The following is an 18,785-nucleotide window of genomic DNA, read 5'->3' as shown; positions in this document are numbered from 1 at the left end:
TTAACAGACGACCGTTCTTATAGAACGAATTACAGTTGTAAGTTGAGGTACCACTGTAATACTTTTTTTCCCCAAACATAATAAAGTTTGATAGTAATAAAATATGACCTATCACTTTGTAATCTCGTATGATTAAGAGTTCCTATCTTATATTCTTTTAGTTAAAGTCCACTTGTGACTATATCTGTGTCGCTAGATTGCAGTGCTTTCAGGTGGTCTGTGTACTCCGTCAACTTTCGCATGCGCGCTGTTGGAACTGCCCCAAATACATTGGATCCATGATATCCATAAAGGTCTGACGTCAGTTGCATATGCACGTGCCGCCATCTTGGTGAGGACCCGGTTGTTGCCAATCACTAGACTGCAATGCTGTCATGTCACCTGTGCTAGCTGTCATTTGCGCATGCACCCACGGACCGGTCTGGATCAAACTTAGCCGAGGGCATGTCAGAAGTGCCCCAAATACACAGTTTATTCAAGTTGTCTGTGAGTGCGGCGGATCCATGACACCCAAAGACTACTGACGTCAGTTTTTCATCAACAACGCAATAGGGCTCCCGCCTCTCCGGGGCTTGACCCCTAATAATACTAATAATAACGATCAAAATGATGCTGTACTGCTCCAGTTCAACAGCAGGCGTCGCCGGAGACGGGTAGAAGGGTCACTTGAAGACGCAGAATTCGTTCCTGCTCTTCTCCGGTGTTTCCAGAGACGGGAGCGTCTTTCACAATACCTTTCATTTTTACACTACAATCAAAGCATGTAGAGATATTTCGTCCCCAAAAAAAAAAAACCCCAAAAATTCCCGAGGAGGAGAGGGAGCCGACGAGCGGCGGCGGGATCTGCGCCTGCGCCGTGCTCCCGCCCGTTACAGTGCGGAAGAGTGGTCCGTCAAGTTCATCTGCCGCGTTGAATGTCGCTCACACGACAAAACCCCAAAGACATGGCGGCCGCCCGCGACGGCTCGGAGCTCTCCCACGACCTGAGAAGCGTCCTGGTCACCAGCGTGCTGAACTTAGAGACGATCGACGTGGATCTCTATAGGTAAGTTACGATCTGGCCGTACCGGTGTGCCCCACTGATGCTGAGCCCAGCTGTCACTTAGAGTGGTAATCCGTGAGATTTGTTTCGTTGAAAAAGTCCAACGTTTGATATCTCGGCTTAGTTGGTTGTTGTTTGGCTTGTACTTCATAAGAAACGGCTACTCGGTGTGTTTGCGTTGTTCACAAAAGCAGAACAGTAACCGACTAGGCACAATTCCGGGACAGACATGTTATGGATGAGGAGATGTGACCAGGAAAATGACTCGAGTAAAAGTATATACAGTAAGTAGTTAACTAAAAATCTCCTCAAGTCATGACTTTGAGGGGACACGAAAGGATTGTGTTGACATTGTGTTGTGAGTGAAGTGCCGTAGACAAAGAAAATGAAATGAATGCGCCATTATTCTTTTGTGTGCACAAACAAAAACAACATGGTATGGTATAATGCTGTGGTATGATCTAGAGTGATTTTAAACACGTCTTATGTAAATTGATTATACAAGTTCATCATTATGTTCATGAAAAGTATCGGCCTACTTTTCAAAGGGGCAGTAGACAACTTTTGTGCTTTTACTTATCATTATGAAGTCACTGTTAATTGCTAAGTGTAATGTTGTTAAGTGTAATGGCTATAGAATTATGACACCATCGACGTTTAGATTGGTTCCCTCTCAGGCCTTGATACCACTATGCAATACGTACTGCCACAGGGTACAAACTCCTGGGAAAATGATTCATTTACGGCAGTGCGTCCATCAGTGCCAAACAATTACAGGAAATGGTGGATGGTGGAGCACCCTTCTCCACCTGGATAAATAAACCCTCAAATATGAAAACTAGAGCCTGACTAATATATAGGTGTTGACCGATATATATCGGCCATTATTAGATTAGATTCGATTCGATTTGATTAGATTCGATTCGATTCAACTTTCTTGTCACTAGCAGAGTACAGGTACAGAACCAATGAAATGCAGTTGACGTCTAACCAGAAGTGCAAAAGAAGCATTTAAATACCAAAGTGCTATTTGAGTACAGTGTTTCTGAGCACTTATGTAGGCAAAAGAGATCTATTATGTAGAACATTTTAGGGTTATAAATACAGGTTTGTCAGGAGTATAGGGGGATTATGTACAGAGAGTATAAATAGACATTTTATATCAATACTATATATATATACATGTAGTATATCTATGTATATTGTGCAAGTTTTGGTCAGGTTATGGAATATAAAAAAAAAAGTTAACTTAAAAAAAGTAGTGCAGTTTTTTTTGGGTTTGACTTTGAATTTTTTGACCACATCGGGATCGGCAGTTATGCAGCCGATGTGTCCCGGTTTTTAAATAAGTACAATAAACAAAAAGACATTAATTATTTATTCTGTACATGTCTGTTTTACACTACTTTTAAGTTACTCAACAAAATAAGTGCAGACGTCTGAGTAGGCATTATAATGTTCATAATAATACGTGCATACATGCAATAAAACATGCATAATCCATGTTCATTTACACTCGTTTTTAGACACGGACACCGCTCTCCAGGAAGCTATGCTCTGTTCATGGGAAACTCGGAAAATAATAATTTGTTTTAGAAATTATGATGCATTCACCGGAACTCGGAAAGAAAATAAAAAATATAAATTTAAGTTAATATCATATGTATGGAAGTATGTATATGTATGTGATGAATAAACCTTTCGAATCTTGAATCTTGAATATCATCTTTCCAATGTCCATCAAAATGTTATTTGTGTGTTTATTTTTATTTATTTGTTTGCTTATGAGTTAAATGTTGTCAAATATAGAAACTTTAATAAAATATAAGTTTTTCAAATTGATTTCAAAATTTTACACTTTTTGACAAAATATCGATCAAAACATCGGAAATCCATGGGCTACGACTCAAGAAAATCGGGATCGGCATCGAACCCAAAAATCTGGCATCAATCGGGCTCTAATAAAAATGACTAATTGAATTTGGTTGAAAAATGTTTACGTGATAGTGCTTAGCTCCCCCGTGAACTTGTATTTGATGACAGGCCAGTCTTGCCCGCAACATTTAGGTATTGCATCAATATGCCGAAGCGGTCAATGCAGCATCTACGTGTGTCTATGATTGGGCAGCCAAAATAAATTAAATTCAACTAAAATTGTGACAATTTCAATCTACATCTTCAGCGAACATACTTCTTTCTTGTCTCTCATTTCCAAAATGGTGTTGATCACCAGGACTCCTGGTGAGGTCAGCATTGACAGTTGTTATCGCTTGTGGGAAGAAACTCTGTCTCAGTCTCTTAATTCTCGCTGTGTGACTGTGGAGGCGCTTGCCTGACCGCAGCAGCTCAAACAGTCTGTTGTTGGGGTGATGATGATCCTTCATGATCCTGCGGGCTCTGCTACTACACCTCCTGGTGTATAAGTCCTGCAGGGAGGGAAGGGTAGTTCCAGTGGTACGTTCAGCTGAACGCACCACCCGCCTGTCCTGAGCAGTGCAGTTCCCAAACCAGGCAGTGATGTTGCCTGTCAGGATGCTCTCCACTGCTCCACAGTAGAAGGACTTGAGGATCCTCACCGAGACCCGGAATTTCCTCAGCTGCCTGAGGTGGTAACAACGCTGCCTCGCTTTTCTCACTAGAGTGTCTGTTTGTAAAGTCCATGTTAAATCCTCTGTGATGTGGACTCTCAGGTACTTGAAGCTGCTCACCCTGTCGACAGAAGTCCCATTTATCACCAAGGGCGCGTGCGTCCTCGGTTGTAATCCACGCCTAAAGTCCACAATCGGCTCCCTAGTTTTGCTGACGTTCAGGTGGAGGCTGTTGTCCTGGCACCAGAGTGACAGGTCAGCCACCTCCTCACAGTAGGCCTTCTCATCATCGTCAGTGATCAGGCCCACTACAACGGATTCGTCAGCAAACTTGATGATGGTGTTGGAGCTGGACCTGGCCACACAGTCATGTGTGTACAGGGAGTACAGTAGGGGGCTGAGGACGCAGCCCTGGGGGGATCCTGTGTACAGGGTAAGGGAGCTGGACATGTCCTTCCCCACCCTAACCGCCTAACCACCGGACTGAGAGGAAGTCCCAGATCCAGGCACAGAGCGGAGATTTAATCTATAACTTCCTGTGAATGTCTGCTTTGGCTTTTATTTTGACACCTTTCCTTCGGTTTTGCAGCCTGACCAAGGAGCCTTTAATAAGAATGGGATTTGTATTAATCTGGAAAATTTAAATGTTTCTTCAATATTTGATAGTTGGAGGCGAATAGAAAATAGGTTTTCTGCTAAACCCACTAAAAATAATTGAAATAAAAATGATATAAAATAAAAAATAAAGATAATAATTAAAAATAAAATTTCCCATTGCCAGGGAACAAGTATGCCTTTTGTCTTTTTTCCGGTATGTCACGTTTGATGCTCCGAACATGCTGGAAAAGTGGTGTGTCATGGTTCCAGTGTGATTGAGGGCAAAAAAATAAATTAGTAAATAGACATGTAGTATCGAGCCCACACAGCAGCGCCTGATGCGTGGTGCGCACGCACCGGGCCCGGTACTTCAGCGGCGGTCTCTAGCAGTCTAAAGGCCCCCCTTCTGTTTGGAGACCGGCTTAGGGCGGTATTGGAGTGACTCAGTGGAGGCGCAGGGGTTCCCTCATGTGCTTCCCACACTGGGAAGTGTGCATGGTCCTGGAAAAAAAAGTAAATAACTTCTAATTTAGATTTTTGATTCTAAGTCAGACATTAAATGAAAGAATGATACTATTAACTCCCAACATCCAGAACTTCAACGTGCGTCGCATCGCACCAGAAAAGGGCCGAAAATAATTGTGTCTACCCGGGTGTCATGTTTCCATCACAGCCGATCGAAGCTGGAGCCGATAAAAGCCTGTCACTCCTGCAGAGTCCTTTGTCATTTGTGTGGAATTAATGCAGATTGTAACCTTTTCCACGAAAGACAGAAGCCTGATGTAAGCGTGTTATTCATGCAGTAGAAAATAGGCATATGGGGCAACTGGAGGTGGAGCTTAGACTAGTGTGAATGTTCAGGAATGTTGTGGGACATGGGAGGTACAGTATGTAGTTGTGGGAGTCTCACAGTCCCACATGTGCGGGATTAGGGAGGGAGACGGAGTCATTCTGGTAGGGGAGCGCCAACATGGGGAGGATTTTATTAATAATTGTAACTCAAAGGCTTGCTGGCAAAACAGGAACATAAAATAAAAGGGATGATCAGAGTATATGAAAACTCTCCCAGCCAGCTCTGACCAGTCAACGCTATATAGGCTGATTGGGCAAACCCGGTAAAGCTGCGCCGCCACGGAGCCAAGCCACCATGGAGCCAAGCCGCCACAGAGCCAAGCAAGTCCTGTCCCTTGCAGATGTGGCCTAACCATGCCCCTCGTCTGCCACATACCCCCACCGCCAGCCCAGAGCAGGAGAGGAAGTCAGTCGCCACCATCTCCGCCCTTGGCCTATGGATCACCTTGAACCTAAAGGGTTAAAGAGCTAGGCACCAACTGGAGATCCACGTGTTGGTATCCTTCATGCGGTTCACCTGGTCCATGAGTCTCTGAAAGGTGGCTTGGGCCCCAAACAACCCAAACGGAAGTGTCAAATTGGTACAACCCCTGCAAAGTGGATAAAGACGATTTCTCCTTGGACTCTGGTAATAAGGGAATCTGCCAGTAGCCCTCGGTTTAATCCTGTGTTGTAAAAAAACGAGCCCTACATAACCCGTCAAGGATTTTGTCATCCCAGGGCATGGGACTCACCTTTTGTTCACCTTTACACAGAGCGAGCCATCTGGCTTACCACCACTTACTTACTTACACCAGTCACTGGTAGACTCCTATCACCCCCATGTCCAGCATGGCCTTCAGTTCTGCCTGCACGACTTTGCGTTTATATTCGGGCAGGTTATACTGCCGGGAGCGTACTTTCACCCCTGGGGTCATTTCCACATGGTGATGCTTGAGGGACGTATGGCCCGGCAGGGGGGAAAAGTAATCAGAAAACTGACGTTGTAACGCGGCCATGTCTGTGCTCTGGCCCGGCAAGAGATGGTTACTGGAAAGGGCCGGGGTAGAATCGGTCGTTTTTGGAACCTCCAGCCCCAACCCATCCCCCTCGATCAGTGGTGGAAACTGGTGCCAATTGTCTGAGTCGGGCCTCTATGTCATATAAGCGGCGATGACATTCCTGGGCCTGGAGCTAATTCTCCCGTGAATGCTGTCCCAGCACGTGTAGCTTTGCTCTCAGGTCCATAACGTACTGTATCTCCTTCTTACTGGTACCTTCCTCCCAGTTTTCTTTAATTTGGTCTCCTGGTGAAAAGGAGCTCAAAGGGAGAAAATCCCGTAGAGGCCTGGGGAACCTCCCGCACTGTAAACAACCACTTGTCCCAATTACAGCTATCATCGTGAGTGAATTTCCGTATCATGTTTTTCAGCGTTTCATTAGAGCGCTCCACCAGACTGTTGGTCTGGGAATGGTAAACGCTGGTCCGAATTGAGTGCACGCCCAATAACTAGTAAAGTTCCCAAAGTGTACGTGACGTCAAGGAAGTGCCCTGGTGGGTCAGGATTTCCCGACTTGGAGCATGAACTGAAACAGCAATTACACCACACTTTTGGCCGTAATACTGCACAGGGGCACTGCTTCGGGGTACCGAGTTGCATAATCAGGAGGATGGGGATGCTGGTTCAATCCCAGGCTCCTCCTGCTAGCATGCTGTAGTGTCCTTGAGCAAAGACACTTAACCCCTAATTGCTCCTGATGGCTGCGTCCGTCGGTGTTTGAACAATTGTAAGTCGCTTTGGATAAAAGCGTCTGCTAAATGCAATGCAATGGCTGCTAAATGCGATGCAATAATCCATGAGGACCAGCACAAAACGATACCCACGAGCACTGTGGTCCAACGGCCCGATGAGGTTCATACTCTTTCTTTTGAGTCTTTTGAACGGTGCCTCGACTAGGGGGAGGGGCCTCAACGGCGCGGTTGGGGTAGCCGGAGGGTTGACTAATTGTCATGCGGGACATGCAGTGCATCATTTGCGCACATCTGCCCAAATGCCCAGCCAATAGAAGTGGGCCATTATCTGCTGCAGAGTTTTATCGTGTCCGAGGTGACCGGCCGGGCATGGGATATGGCGAGCCACCTGGAAGACAATTTCCAAAGCGGCAACTGGGTTATTTCCTCTCCCAACTGGGTGTCAACCTGTCAACCTTGACCTAAGCAGAAAGCCAGTAAGCTTGCCAGACATCTTTGTGCAAATAAGTGGAATATGTACCTGGTTAGCAGGATTCATTTGTACTGTGTTGTCCTTACTCAAATGCTAAAAATTTGAATATCTGGAAAGATTTGTGATTAAAATGTGTACCAAGGCTGTGTACTAAGGCGGAGTCGATGGAAAACGAGCCCAGTTTGAACTTACATTGGCAGGAGATCCATATTTGTGTCTATTTTTGGGCTCTACGGAGTTAAAATTTGTTGATTTTCTATTCTTTCAAAACTTTAGCAAGATTGTTGTCATTAGTTGTGGATGGTTTTTAAGAGGAAGTCTTAATGTTCAAAAAAAAAAATTAAGTTAGTACTTTTCTGATCCCCCCCTTAGGGGAAATTCAGAGAAGATTGGAACCGCACAACAGGCTGTCCAACTGCATCAGTGCCAGGTTTATTGTCCCATACATCATTTCCCTACCTGTTTTTCTTGTTGTTTGTCCTGTGGACAAACGGCGGCGCGCTGGTGTTCAACCAGCCAAAGAGGGCACATGTCACTCCGCTGCTCATCGAGCTCCACTGGTTACCTGTAGCCGCTTGTATCAAGTTCAAGTCTCTTATGCTGGCCTACAGAGTGATTGCTGGGAATGCTCCCGCCTACTTAAATGTTCTTGTAAGAGCACATGTTGCCCCCCGGATGCTCCGCTCGTCAAATGAGCGTCGCCTGGCTCTGCCGGCCATACAGCCACGGCAATCCAGGCTATTCTCATTTGTAGTTCCACGTTGGTGGAACGAGCTGCCAAAAATGACCAGAGCAGGGACCTCCCTCTCTGTCTTTAAGAAGCACTTGAAGACCCAGCTCTTCAGAGAGTACCTCCTGTCCTAACCTACAATTACTTAGCACTACCTTGCAGTATTTATTGTTACACTAATGTTGTTGTTACACTAATCTCTGTCGCAATGTAGCTTGAATGTTATTCTCCCTTGTAAGTCGCTTTGGATAAAAGCGTCTGCTAAATGTAAATGTAAATGTCCTATTCGATGTAAATTAGGCTGAATATTTTTTCAAATAGCATTTCTTTTTTTTTACTTAAAACCATCTTGAAATCGGCCCAATTACTTTTGATTGTGAATGTTTTAATATAAGATGAACAGACCAAATACTGATGCGCTGTATAAGCACATTTCAAACTGAGCCGGCTCTGGTAGCTTATCGTCTCTTTCTCTCACCAGAGGAGAACACCATTGGGTGCCCAGAAGTCAGCGTCTATTCGGGGGTCAAATCGTCGGCCAGGCCCTTGTAGCTGCGGCGAAATCTGTCGGAGATAATTTCTGTGCCCACTCCCTTCACTGCTACTTCGTAGGAGCGGGTAAAGTAACTCTAATTGGTACAGTGTGTTCTAGGAAAAGTAAATAATTATGTAGCTGTAAATAATTAAATGATGCCCTCGAATAGTGAACATGCAGTTGTGCGGGGGGAAAAAAGAGACCATACAAAAAGGTTAATTAGGAAAAATTTGGAAAAATTTTAAATACTATAAACCGCAGTATTATTCCCATATTCCTTGTTGGGGTGTAAGGTGAGTCATGAGATCAATCAGTTATTTATACTTTTATGTTAAGTTCTGTACATTTGAACATGATAGATTTCAGCCTCCTTCAGACCTATAATATAGAATATAATATGATATAATCTGAGTTTTGCATCCTAAAAGCAGGTGGTGTGAAGCAGGCTTGAGCAACAAAAAAAAGGAAAGGCGTTTCTCAGGAAGCTGTAGTAAACCTTTCGGGCTTCTTAATTTCCCTTTTCTCCAGGGGACCCCAAGGTCCCGGTGCTGTACCAGGTGGATCGCACCAGGGACGGCCGCAGCTTCTCGGTGCGCTCCGTCAAGGCCGTCCAGCACGGGAAGCCAATATTTACCTGCCAAGCGTCCTTCCATCTGTCACAGCCCAGTCCCTTGCAGCACCAACTCACCATGCCTGTGGTCCCTCCGCCCGAAGACCTGCTCACCCTGGATGAGTTGATTCTGTTCTATCGCAGGTATGGAGCGACTGCTCCCATTGACGTCCATGGACTCAGGCGGTCCAGAGCAGAGCGAGCTCAATCCCTGAAACTTGTATCCAGCTGTTCTTGAGCCATAAACAAAAATTACGCTCACTCAAGTCAGCAACTAAGTTTAGTTTCATGACTTTTCAAACCCTCTAGGATCTGGAAATCCATGACTTGCAATGTAGATACTATGTGTGTCGCCTTTACGGTTGTATTATTATCATATTATCCAGTTCAAAGTCCAGTTTGTTTTGTCTTTTTCAGCAGATCCTATAAATTACAGATCCACGTTGATGGGCGACCCAGTCATCGCAAAGATTCCAATTTCACAACCTTTACCATATTATGATCGGCAGAAATTTGCCACTAGGGGGAAATTCTGTAACGGTCGATTATGGTTTTATTCAATGCTTTCGAAGCTGTGTGTGGTTTCCCCTTTTAACTTTGATTACAGCATTAACTAAAATGATTGATTGACAAACACAAGAAATTCTCAATGACTTACAAGAAAAGTGCTTTTTAACAATTTAACCTGAATATTTTGGGCCAAAGACCCCAATGTAATTTATTTTTTATATTATCTGTGGGATATTGCAGACACGATGATCTATTGTACAAATGTATTTTGTCTTTTCATGAAACAGTAACCCTGACCTGGCTGAAGATGAGAAACGAGGTCTTGACAAACTGTTGGCTAATGAAGTTCCCATCGAAATAAAGCCGGTCAACCCGTCAGATTTTTCGAGAGTCGCGGTCTTAAAACCAAAGAAGCTGTTCTGGGTGCGAGCGCGAGGACATATAGGTAACCTGCGACTGACCACATGTAATATACTCTGACACATTTGCAATATTTAAAATTAAACATTTCAGAAGAGGGGACAGGGCTTCTTTTTTTTTTCTTCTGGCAAGTCGTTATTATCTTTGTGTACCCCCTTCCTCAGGAGAAGAAGACATGAAGCTGCACTGCTGCGTTGCTGCGTACATATCAGACTTCTCCTTCATCAGCACGGCGATGATGCCGTACCCGGACTACAGGGCGCGGTTCACCGCCTCCTTGGACCACGCCATGTGGTTCCACAACGCTTTCCGCACGGATGAGTGGATGCTGTACGAGTGCGAGAGCTCCTGGGCCGGTCGGTTTTCTGACCTACATCATTTTTGTTTCAATAAATGGATTTGAATTTGATCACCTGATGAAATGTTATTTTACCTGTCATCCAACAGGGGGCAGCCGAGGGCTCGTCCAGGGGCGCCTGTGGAGAAGCGATGGCGTGCTGGCCGCCTCGTGCGCCCAGGAGGGTGTTATTAGAGTGCAAAAGGTTTCAAAGCAGAGCAAACTTTAGACAGGGCTGGGATAACGTGTGTGTGTGTGTGTGTGTGTGTGTGTGTGTGTGTGTGTGTGTGTGTGTGTGTGTGTGTGTGTGTGTGTGTGTGTGTGTGTGTGTGTGTTTGGTTTGTCCATTCTAGGCTAATGTAGAAGAAACATGGCAGTGCGACCATTCCTATTTTGATGGGATTATACTCTCGTTAAAACAAACGTATAAATATTATATTATGTTTCTGCCAAGTCCGTTCGGTAAATTATACGCACTGCACCCTTAACTTAAAATATATTTTATTTATTTTAAAGCGTTGATTGTTTGGTCCACAGCTTTCTTGTTGCACAAAATAAATAAGTTATTGTTTATTTTCCATGTAATAAAGCAGTATGTAGTATGGCACAGATAGCCATTGCTTTTAAAGAGCCCAGCACTTGATCTGTTCAGTATATTGTAGATATACATGTGTATGTATGTGACAAATTTGACGAATAAACCTCTTGAATCTATTGGCAAGGCAAGTTTATTTGTACAGCACATGTCACGCACAAAGGTAATTCAAAGTGAGTCACATAAGCCAAAAAAATACATAATCTAAGAATGAAGAACAATAAAAGCATAGAGGGCAATGGAAAATAAATAAATAAACACATAAGTGTGATTTAAGAGAGAGAGAGAGACTATAATATATATATATAACAATATAAAATAAAAATAAAAAAAAGAAAATTATACATTTAATAACATCCGTTGGTTTCACGGACAGCAGCTATTACGTCCCAACCCATCAAACTACTTCCGGGGTATCCATGACGTCACAACCAGGCGGTAATGGTTCTTGTGAAACCAGGAGGGGGCGGTGAAGGGCCCTGTGCGTGGCGGGGCAACCGGAACGCACCACAGACGAAGGCGAAGCGCGTCCATTTTTAGGCGGAGCTCCAACACGAGGCGCGGTCCCCTCTCGCCAGCTGCCATTTATTTCGTCTCAGAAGCGAAGCAAGTCAGTCGTATCTGCCGAGATGCCGCGTGTCTATGTCGGCAAGCTCAGCTACCACGTCCGGGAGAAGGACATCCAGAGGTTTTTCAGCGGCTACGGCAAGCTCCTGGAGATAGACCTGAAGAACGGGTAAGCGGCGGCTTTAGGGGCCGTGGAGGCGGCGCTCCGTTAGGCCGCGGTGTAGATTGTCAGCCGCGGATAAACCTGCGCCGACTGCGGCTAACTCCCGGCTTTATTATGCGCTGGGTTTAATCTTTGTAACGCCAGTGAGCAAGTAGTCCGGGTGTTTTTTAACGTGGTTTTGTTAACTATCGGCAGCTTTAGCAGAGCTCCACTTCCACGCCGCTGCGCTAACGGTTGGCCTTTATGTAACATTTGAAGCTAAGCTAACTAATCTATCACGGCGTTGCATCACTGCACTACAGTAGTTAAACGACTAGTTTAACGCCTCAACACATTATTACTGACCCATACCCTCAACGGTGTGAAAAATAAACGTGTTAATGCGTATTTATTTCGGTCTATTTCACATTTACGTTAATCTTGGGTGAGTTTTATGGTTCATTTTCAGGTTTAATATATTGTCTCTCTGCGGTCTTTTAAAGTCTATTTTCAAGTGAGCAATACTCATTGCGTTTCCCCGTTATAGTTATTATTCACGTTGCCATTTAAAAAATATATATATATCTTTAAAGGTGCAGCGTGTAGAAACTGGTGCCATCTAGCGGTGTTGCAGTTTGCAACCGTTGGAATACCCCCTCCCCGTGGCGGTGCAACATGGCGGCCTCCGTGGACGAGAGAGGGGCCGCGCGAAAGGCCCCCCCCCCCCCTCCAGAGCCATTTCGGCCACACCCGTTCCGTAAATTCTACAAACTACACCTTTTAAGATTAGTGGCTTGTCATTTAAAATTCCAGAATCGTATTTACTCCATAACTTTCACTGATTTCCCCTAATCATTCCACCCAAATCAGTTCCCCAACAAATTTGAGAGACTAGAAGTCGGCTCAGCTTGTGGAAGACGCGTCGGAAAATTAATCTACAATTAAAAAGACTGTTTTTATTGGTTTTTCTTTGGAGAGACGCACAGTGGTTCGTGCACGGCATACTTTTTTCGTTGAAGAAGAAACATCACCCACCACAAGTTCCCTTTTCTGTTTCGATATTTGTTTGGGTTACTCAGAGGGCGGTTCTAATTCTGTGACGCATAACGCAACTTAAGGTTTGGCTACAAATGTGAAAGGGTTGTTTCAGGACATGTTATGTAATAAACAGCTCACAAAAAACTCACTGAATTGTTTTCCACAGTTTGCATCAGAGATCCAAATGTATGTGCACAAGCACTGAAAAAGTGAGTTTTGTATAATGGGTTCCCTTTAACATAATCACAAACCCACACAAGAAGTGATTATCGCTTTTGGTCACTTACGTCTATGGATAGGTAGATATATCTAATCAACATCATGACTTAATCCATTATCTAGATATTCCAGCTCGGCGGAACCACTCCCACAGCTAAATGTTCTACTCCTGTACACAGTAGCACAAGCCTATTTAGAGCTAAATCGCTACAGAGCTGTTGCTGTCGCTATGCCGCGCCGAAACGAATCATCACTAAAGAGTTTTCATAGCAGTGTAAACAGATGAATTTGCTCATAGCGGCATTAATTCGTTTCAATGCTCATATTATTGCAAATCGTCAAAATTATGAGGTTATTTTTTTACATGGAAAATGCTTTTAATCAAACTATACGAGACATCTCCATGTGAACAACTGCGATCAAACAAATTGCTAGTAGCTATTATACATGCTAGTAATGTCCCTGGCAGAAAAAAAAGATTCTGAATTTGGCCACCCTTCCGTTAGTGCATGTAATAAACCTCACCAGGGATCAAACTACCTCTGAAGTCTTCTGTGCATCATTTTACTTTACATTTTTATTATTTACATTACATTTCTATAAATGAAGCGTAGCGTTGCATCATAAACCACAAGGAAACCGGCTACAAAAAACACAGTACATATAATAGTATCCAGCATTTGAAACCCAATGTAAGATTTGTGAAACCCTTATTATATTTATCTAGTCAATGAATCGCTGGGGTTGGTACATGTCTGAATCGCGTGTGTTCTGTTCCTCTGCAGGTATGGTTTTGTGGAGTTTGAGGACACCCGTGACGCCGACGATGCTGTGTACGAGCTGAACGGAAAGGAGCTGTGCGATGAGCGGGTGATCATCGAGCACGCCCGTGGGCCCCGGAGGGATGGCTACGGTTATGGAGGCCGCAGTAAGTTCACTACTTTGCTACATTTCGGCCTTAAATGACTGCTAGAGTAATGTGATGTCTCCTTTTCTATTTTTTAGTCAAATATATCGTCCTATCGATATTATTTTGGTGAGCTAGGGGCTTAGATAAGAATTTTGGTCACATAACTGCAGACTTCCATTAGCAGTAGTCTTGAAGTAATTTGCTTGATATGAGCTACAGCGCACACTTGCATCTCATTCATCCATAATGGGCATTTTGATATTTGATAACTTCATGTATCTCATGAGACTTTTTGCCTTCAAAAAAAACCCCAGCATCTGTGTGGGGTAGATTCTGTGTACATTAGTACAATAAGCTTGTCCTAATGTCAAGATTAGAACCAATAATTTCTGCCAAATTGGTGCCGATTCCTGGTTCATCAGAACTAAAATACAGATGATCCTGGTGCTGGTTTTACTGAATTCAATTGTCAAATTTATTTGTGAATCATTTCTGCAGTGGTCGGCATTTCTTAATTGCCTAGTGTAAAAGGAACACATTTTGAGACAGCCCAATATAAGGACACATTGGATTACATTTAACAACACAATATTAATCCCAGTTGAGTCAAAGTAACACTGATTAGATGAAAGCAGTTACAATAATGACGATATTTTTAAAAAAAGGTCAATATGACGGCATTATCAGCAATGTTAATGGCAGAGACTGAAGTGGTTGTAACAGTGAAAACCCCCCACTTCATGATTTTAGTTTTGCTTCAGTTTCTGTCCCGTTACAAATTATGCAAAGGGATATCTAGCAGTATCAATAGTGGTATTGGTTGATATCCCTCCAGTACATATTCCCATTCTTTTGGTGGGTGAAATAATAATCTAAATATGGCCTTAAATAAAACTACCGCTGGATATAATGTGGCTTGCTAGATTCTAAGTGTGTACTCTGCCTTGATTGAAATGTGATGAACCAGACTTAGAAACAGAAGGTGTTGATGTAGTAAATTAAGGGATAAGACATGTGAAGTTGTGTTGTATTCAGTGTAACTTCAACATTAACAAAGTGCTTGATGTTTCAATTTGAAAGAGTCCACTGCGGGCTGGGTCCGAGTCCATTGAGGCTAAAGATGACTGGCTAAGATGACTGCCTGACCCGTTTGGCCTTGGCTTTCACCTTACAATGTGTGTGTGACCTTTGCCCTTTGACCATTGGCTGACATAACCGGAAGCCATGATGACAACATCCTTTTCCCAATAGACCAGGGTGATGGTGAGGAATCCCGTTGGTTTTACTGTTGAAAGACATGTTGCAGGGGTCGAAGCCAACTCATGTTTGTGTTTTTAGACATTTGCAGCTAAAGTGCACTTAGTGGCTCTCAGAGCCGCTGTTTTTTTTAGTATTGGTAGTACCAGACAATAATTATTTAATTGTTATAAGGATATCTTATCAAATTCAACCTATTTTCCATCTCTTAGTGTTGGGACGGTATTTGTAGCCTTTCTGAGTCTGTCCTCTGACTAGAAATGAAAAAATTAAATATTAATCCTTTGAATAACAGATGGATGGACACAGTGATGAGAAGCAAATTCGAAATCACAATAAGTTCTAGAATTACTCCAGTCTCTTCACTTTCCAGTAAAGCTAGGGCCACATTATGGGTTTCCGACAAGAATGTATCTTCTCGCAAGATTATCACGAGATGAAAAATGTCCCGCAATATTTTGACACCAAAACAAACATGGTTGCCATACAGCTCGCCACTTGTTTGGTTGTGCGGCAAACTTGCAGCGCTGACATTATACATGAGTCGCCACAGTTCCACAAGTCGCTCCATCTCAGAACTCCACATCGCTTGCTGCGTTCTTCGGCTTTGCCATCATGCAGGCACACAATCTCATTGGCTGTTGAAAATCGCCATTGTGATCTGAGGCTTTTATGCACACACCAAAGGATTTTGCAAAGACTAGTCCCAATTAAAATCAAACATGTTTGCGTCATGACCTGGCGATTCCGATCCTAGGTTTACGTGCTTCACTCGCACACATATCGGACAGCTACGAAAATCACATAATGTGGCCCTAACTTAAAGCAAACAACCAATATTAATTTTATGATTGCATAAGTATGACCACAAATAATTGACCTAAGAATACCATGTGTAAGCATAAACAGTGTTTTCTAACATGTTAATGAAGTAGCAGAGCTAGAGTGTTCAGTAGGACTCTCAGAAGCATAGGCACTCCAGTCTGCATCTGTTGCTGTATTGTATTTGTTCCAGCTAACTGACTGGCTGCCAGTAGCTTAACTTCAAAATTTTAGACACCATACAACTAAAGGCACAACGGTCACGTTTGAATTTGTGGAATGTCGATTCAGTACTTTTACTATAGATTAACACTCCATTGAGTCCTCAACTCTCCAGATTTTGCTATGTTTAGATCTAATTGTGTCTTCCTGTCCTGTCCTCTCTGAAGGTAGCGGCTACAGCAGCAGGAGTCGCACTGGCAGGGAGAAGTACGGGCCGCCAGTTCGCACCGAATACCGCCTCATTGTGGAGAACCTATCCAGCCGCTGCAGCTGGCAGGACCTCAAGGTGAGTCTATGCTCTCACGTTGTGTTGGGGCAACATTAAGTGTCGTTTCCTGTTGGGGTGGTTTTTACTTATTCTTTGGCGCCTGTAGGATTTCATGCGCCAAGCCGGCGAGGTGACTTACGCCGATGCGCACAAGGAGCGGACCAACGAGGGCGTCATCGAGTTTCGCTCCCGCTCCGACATGAAGCGCGCCATTGAGAAGCTGGACGGCACGGACATCAACGGAAGGAAGATCCGCCTTGTGGAAGATAAGCCCCGGCGCAACCGCTCTTATTCTGGCAGCAGATCCAGGTAACGCCCCTCCCACGCTAATGTTATATTTTCTTTCCATCAACTGAATTCTGACGTTTCACTCGCTGTGTCCGCAGGTCTCGCAGCAGGCGTCGCTCTCGCGGCAGGAGCTCCCGGAGCCGTTCCAGATCCCGCTCCCGGTATGAGTTGCTTTGTTCATTTGTAAAACTTGATTTGAGGGTGGGACTCGGGGCTTATGGTTCAAACCCGATACATTATCATGTCTTTTGGTGCTCTGGTGTATGCATCCAGTGCTGTTCAAATCACAGAAAGGCTTATTGCTTTAATTTTGCATCCTTTCACAGGTCCAGATCTCGCAGCAAGCGCCGCTCCCACTCCAGGTCGGGGCGGAAGTCCCGCTCCAAATCCCCGCAGGAGTCTCGCTCCCGCAAGTCACGCAGCCGCTCCAAGAGCAAGAAGTCTCGCTCTCGCTCAGACACCCGCAAGTCACGGTCCAAGAGCAGGTCCAAGGTGAAGTCGGAGCGTGGCTCGAGGAGCCGGTCCAAGGAGAATTCTGTCGGCAAGAAGTCCCCAAGCCGCTCGCCGTCTGAGAGCAGGAATGAAAAGCGCGCCAAGTCTGCGTCCAAGTCTCCGTCTCCCTGCGAGGACCGACGTCCGTCGAAGTCCCCTGCAAAGCACTCACCCTCACGCTCGCCTTCCCGCTCCAAGTCTCGCTCTAGGTCCAGATCAGCTTCCCAAGATTGATCGCTTTTACGTGCTGGAGAAAATGCAGTTTGGTTTAGAAAAGCAAGTAAATAAGCGTCATCCCTGTGTGGGGCTCAGCGGTCCAACACCGGCCGATGAGCATTTTGACTACAGGCTTTTGTACTAAAAACTCTTTGACAGATTGGAGATATCTGTATGTTGAGTTTTTTTCATTTTGGGAAATCGTAACTCATTTTTTTAAGGATTCTTCTGCAATAATATTCAAAGTTATTGGCGTTGATGTTGACTTGTCTAATTCGCAAGGTGATGAATTAAATGGAGTCATCGCGAGTGTTGGTAATTTCCTTTCAGTGTTTAGGTTTTCAGTTGAATAGTTCAGTGCAGAAACTTAATTCAAAACGGGGCGCTCATTTTTGATAACCTTATATCTGATGTTTAAATGGTAAAGTGTCAAAGTGCATATTCCTACATCAACAGTTTAATGCATGTTTTCCCATGGATGAATATATAATTTCGCAGTGATTGGAGTTTTGACAGGCTAATTCTCTAGTGAAGTTCAAATAAATGTGGCTTTTTGTTATTTAAAATTCGAATATACCAGTGTCTATCATCTCAGTGTTTTGTATGTAAACCACATACTGTAAAAGTCAAGGCTGTGAAAGGTTTGCCATCTTGCAATAAGCCATGGACTTGCAGCCAGTATACAATTGTCAGTCTTGACAAAAAACCCATCTGAGAATGTTTGTGCCAGACAGACCATTTTGTACATGCAGTTACTAGAGGTTACACAATTTTATTTATTGCTTGGATAAATAACTGGTGATAGTCCTGAAGTTCTTAACATAAACATGGCCAACAAAGTCACATCACATCAGACAAATCCAGTTGCTCCTTCAAAGGTTTGCGAACTCTTTCCGTTTGACAGCCAATAAAGATTTCCTGGATTGACGCAATGCTTGTCATTTAACAGTTTCATATAATTTCAGTTGTATTGGTTTTCTAATGCATGGTTCAAGATGAAGGTGTAAACCGACCAAATTACGGATTCGAGAGCGAGAGAGGGCGAATCTCGAATCCGGAGTTTAAATATATCTGATTCACATGTAAGAATGATCTGGAAACTAGGGCCGACATGCGTCCCTGGCAGCGGCCATTGTGACATCAAATCTGTCATAGAAGTTCGGCCTTTTGTCTAGATTGTCTCCCACGCGGGTCTCCTAGACTACTAGCTCCTAGGTCACCGCCTCCTAGCTCCTTGCTGTGTCTCCTGGCCCCTACAGATATCTCCCGCGGTTGCTAGGTACTTAGCGCCCATGGTTACCACTTTTTCCCCACAATGCATCAG

General features: G+C 44.1%; 2 protein-coding genes across 2 annotated transcripts; both read left to right on the top strand.

The window, feature by feature from the left end:
- The first annotated feature begins 897 nt into the window (after window positions 1–897).
- acot8 (acyl-CoA thioesterase 8) lies at window positions 898–10,778 on the top strand. The gene is made up of 6 exons (XM_080000283.1): window positions 898–1,045; window positions 8,495–8,631; window positions 9,077–9,302; window positions 9,956–10,113; window positions 10,253–10,444; window positions 10,536–10,778. The coding sequence occupies exons 1-6, from the start codon at window positions 915–917 to the stop codon at window positions 10,652–10,654; spliced, it is 963 nt and encodes a 320-aa protein (XP_079856409.1). The 5' UTR covers window positions 898–914; the 3' UTR covers window positions 10,655–10,778.
- A 770-nt stretch (window positions 10,779–11,548) lies between these two features.
- On the top strand, window positions 11,549–18,377 carry srsf6b (serine and arginine rich splicing factor 6b). Its single transcript, XM_080000787.1, has 6 exons — window positions 11,549–11,756; window positions 13,772–13,914; window positions 16,365–16,483; window positions 16,572–16,774; window positions 16,852–16,914; window positions 17,080–18,377. Exons 1-6 carry the CDS (start codon window positions 11,650–11,652, stop codon window positions 17,477–17,479), a joined length of 1,035 nt encoding a protein of 344 aa, XP_079856913.1. The 5' UTR covers window positions 11,549–11,649; the 3' UTR covers window positions 17,480–18,377.
- Window positions 18,378–18,785: the final 408 nt, after the last annotated feature.

This window comes from Zeus faber, assembly GCF_960531495.2.
Source record: "Zeus faber genome assembly, chromosome: 5".
NCBI lineage: Eukaryota > Metazoa > Chordata > Actinopteri > Zeiformes > Zeidae > Zeus > Zeus faber.
Note: the sequence above shows the minus strand (reverse complement) of the source record. Positions and strands in the feature narration are given on the sequence as shown.

Bases quoted from the DNA above. Each gene is read 5' to 3' on its own strand.
- acot8 (XM_080000283.1), top strand. From the start codon at position 915: ATGTCGCTCACACGACAAAACCCCAAAGACATGGCGGCCGCCCGCGAC. The intron at 8,632-9,076 runs GTAAAGTAACTC...CCTTTTCTCCAG, and splicing joins CTGCTACTTCGTAGGAGCGG to GGGACCCCAAGGTCCCGGTG. The intron at 10,445-10,535 runs GTCGGTTTTCTG...GTCATCCAACAG, and splicing joins GTGCGAGAGCTCCTGGGCCG to GGGGCAGCCGAGGGCTCGTC.
- srsf6b (XM_080000787.1), top strand. From the start codon at position 11,650: ATGCCGCGTGTCTATGTCGGCAAGCTCAGCTACCACGTCCGGGAGAAG. The intron at 13,915-16,364 runs GTAAGTTCACTA...TCCTCTCTGAAG, and splicing joins CTACGGTTATGGAGGCCGCA to GTAGCGGCTACAGCAGCAGG. The intron at 16,484-16,571 runs GTGAGTCTATGC...TGGCGCCTGTAG, and splicing joins GCAGCTGGCAGGACCTCAAG to GATTTCATGCGCCAAGCCGG.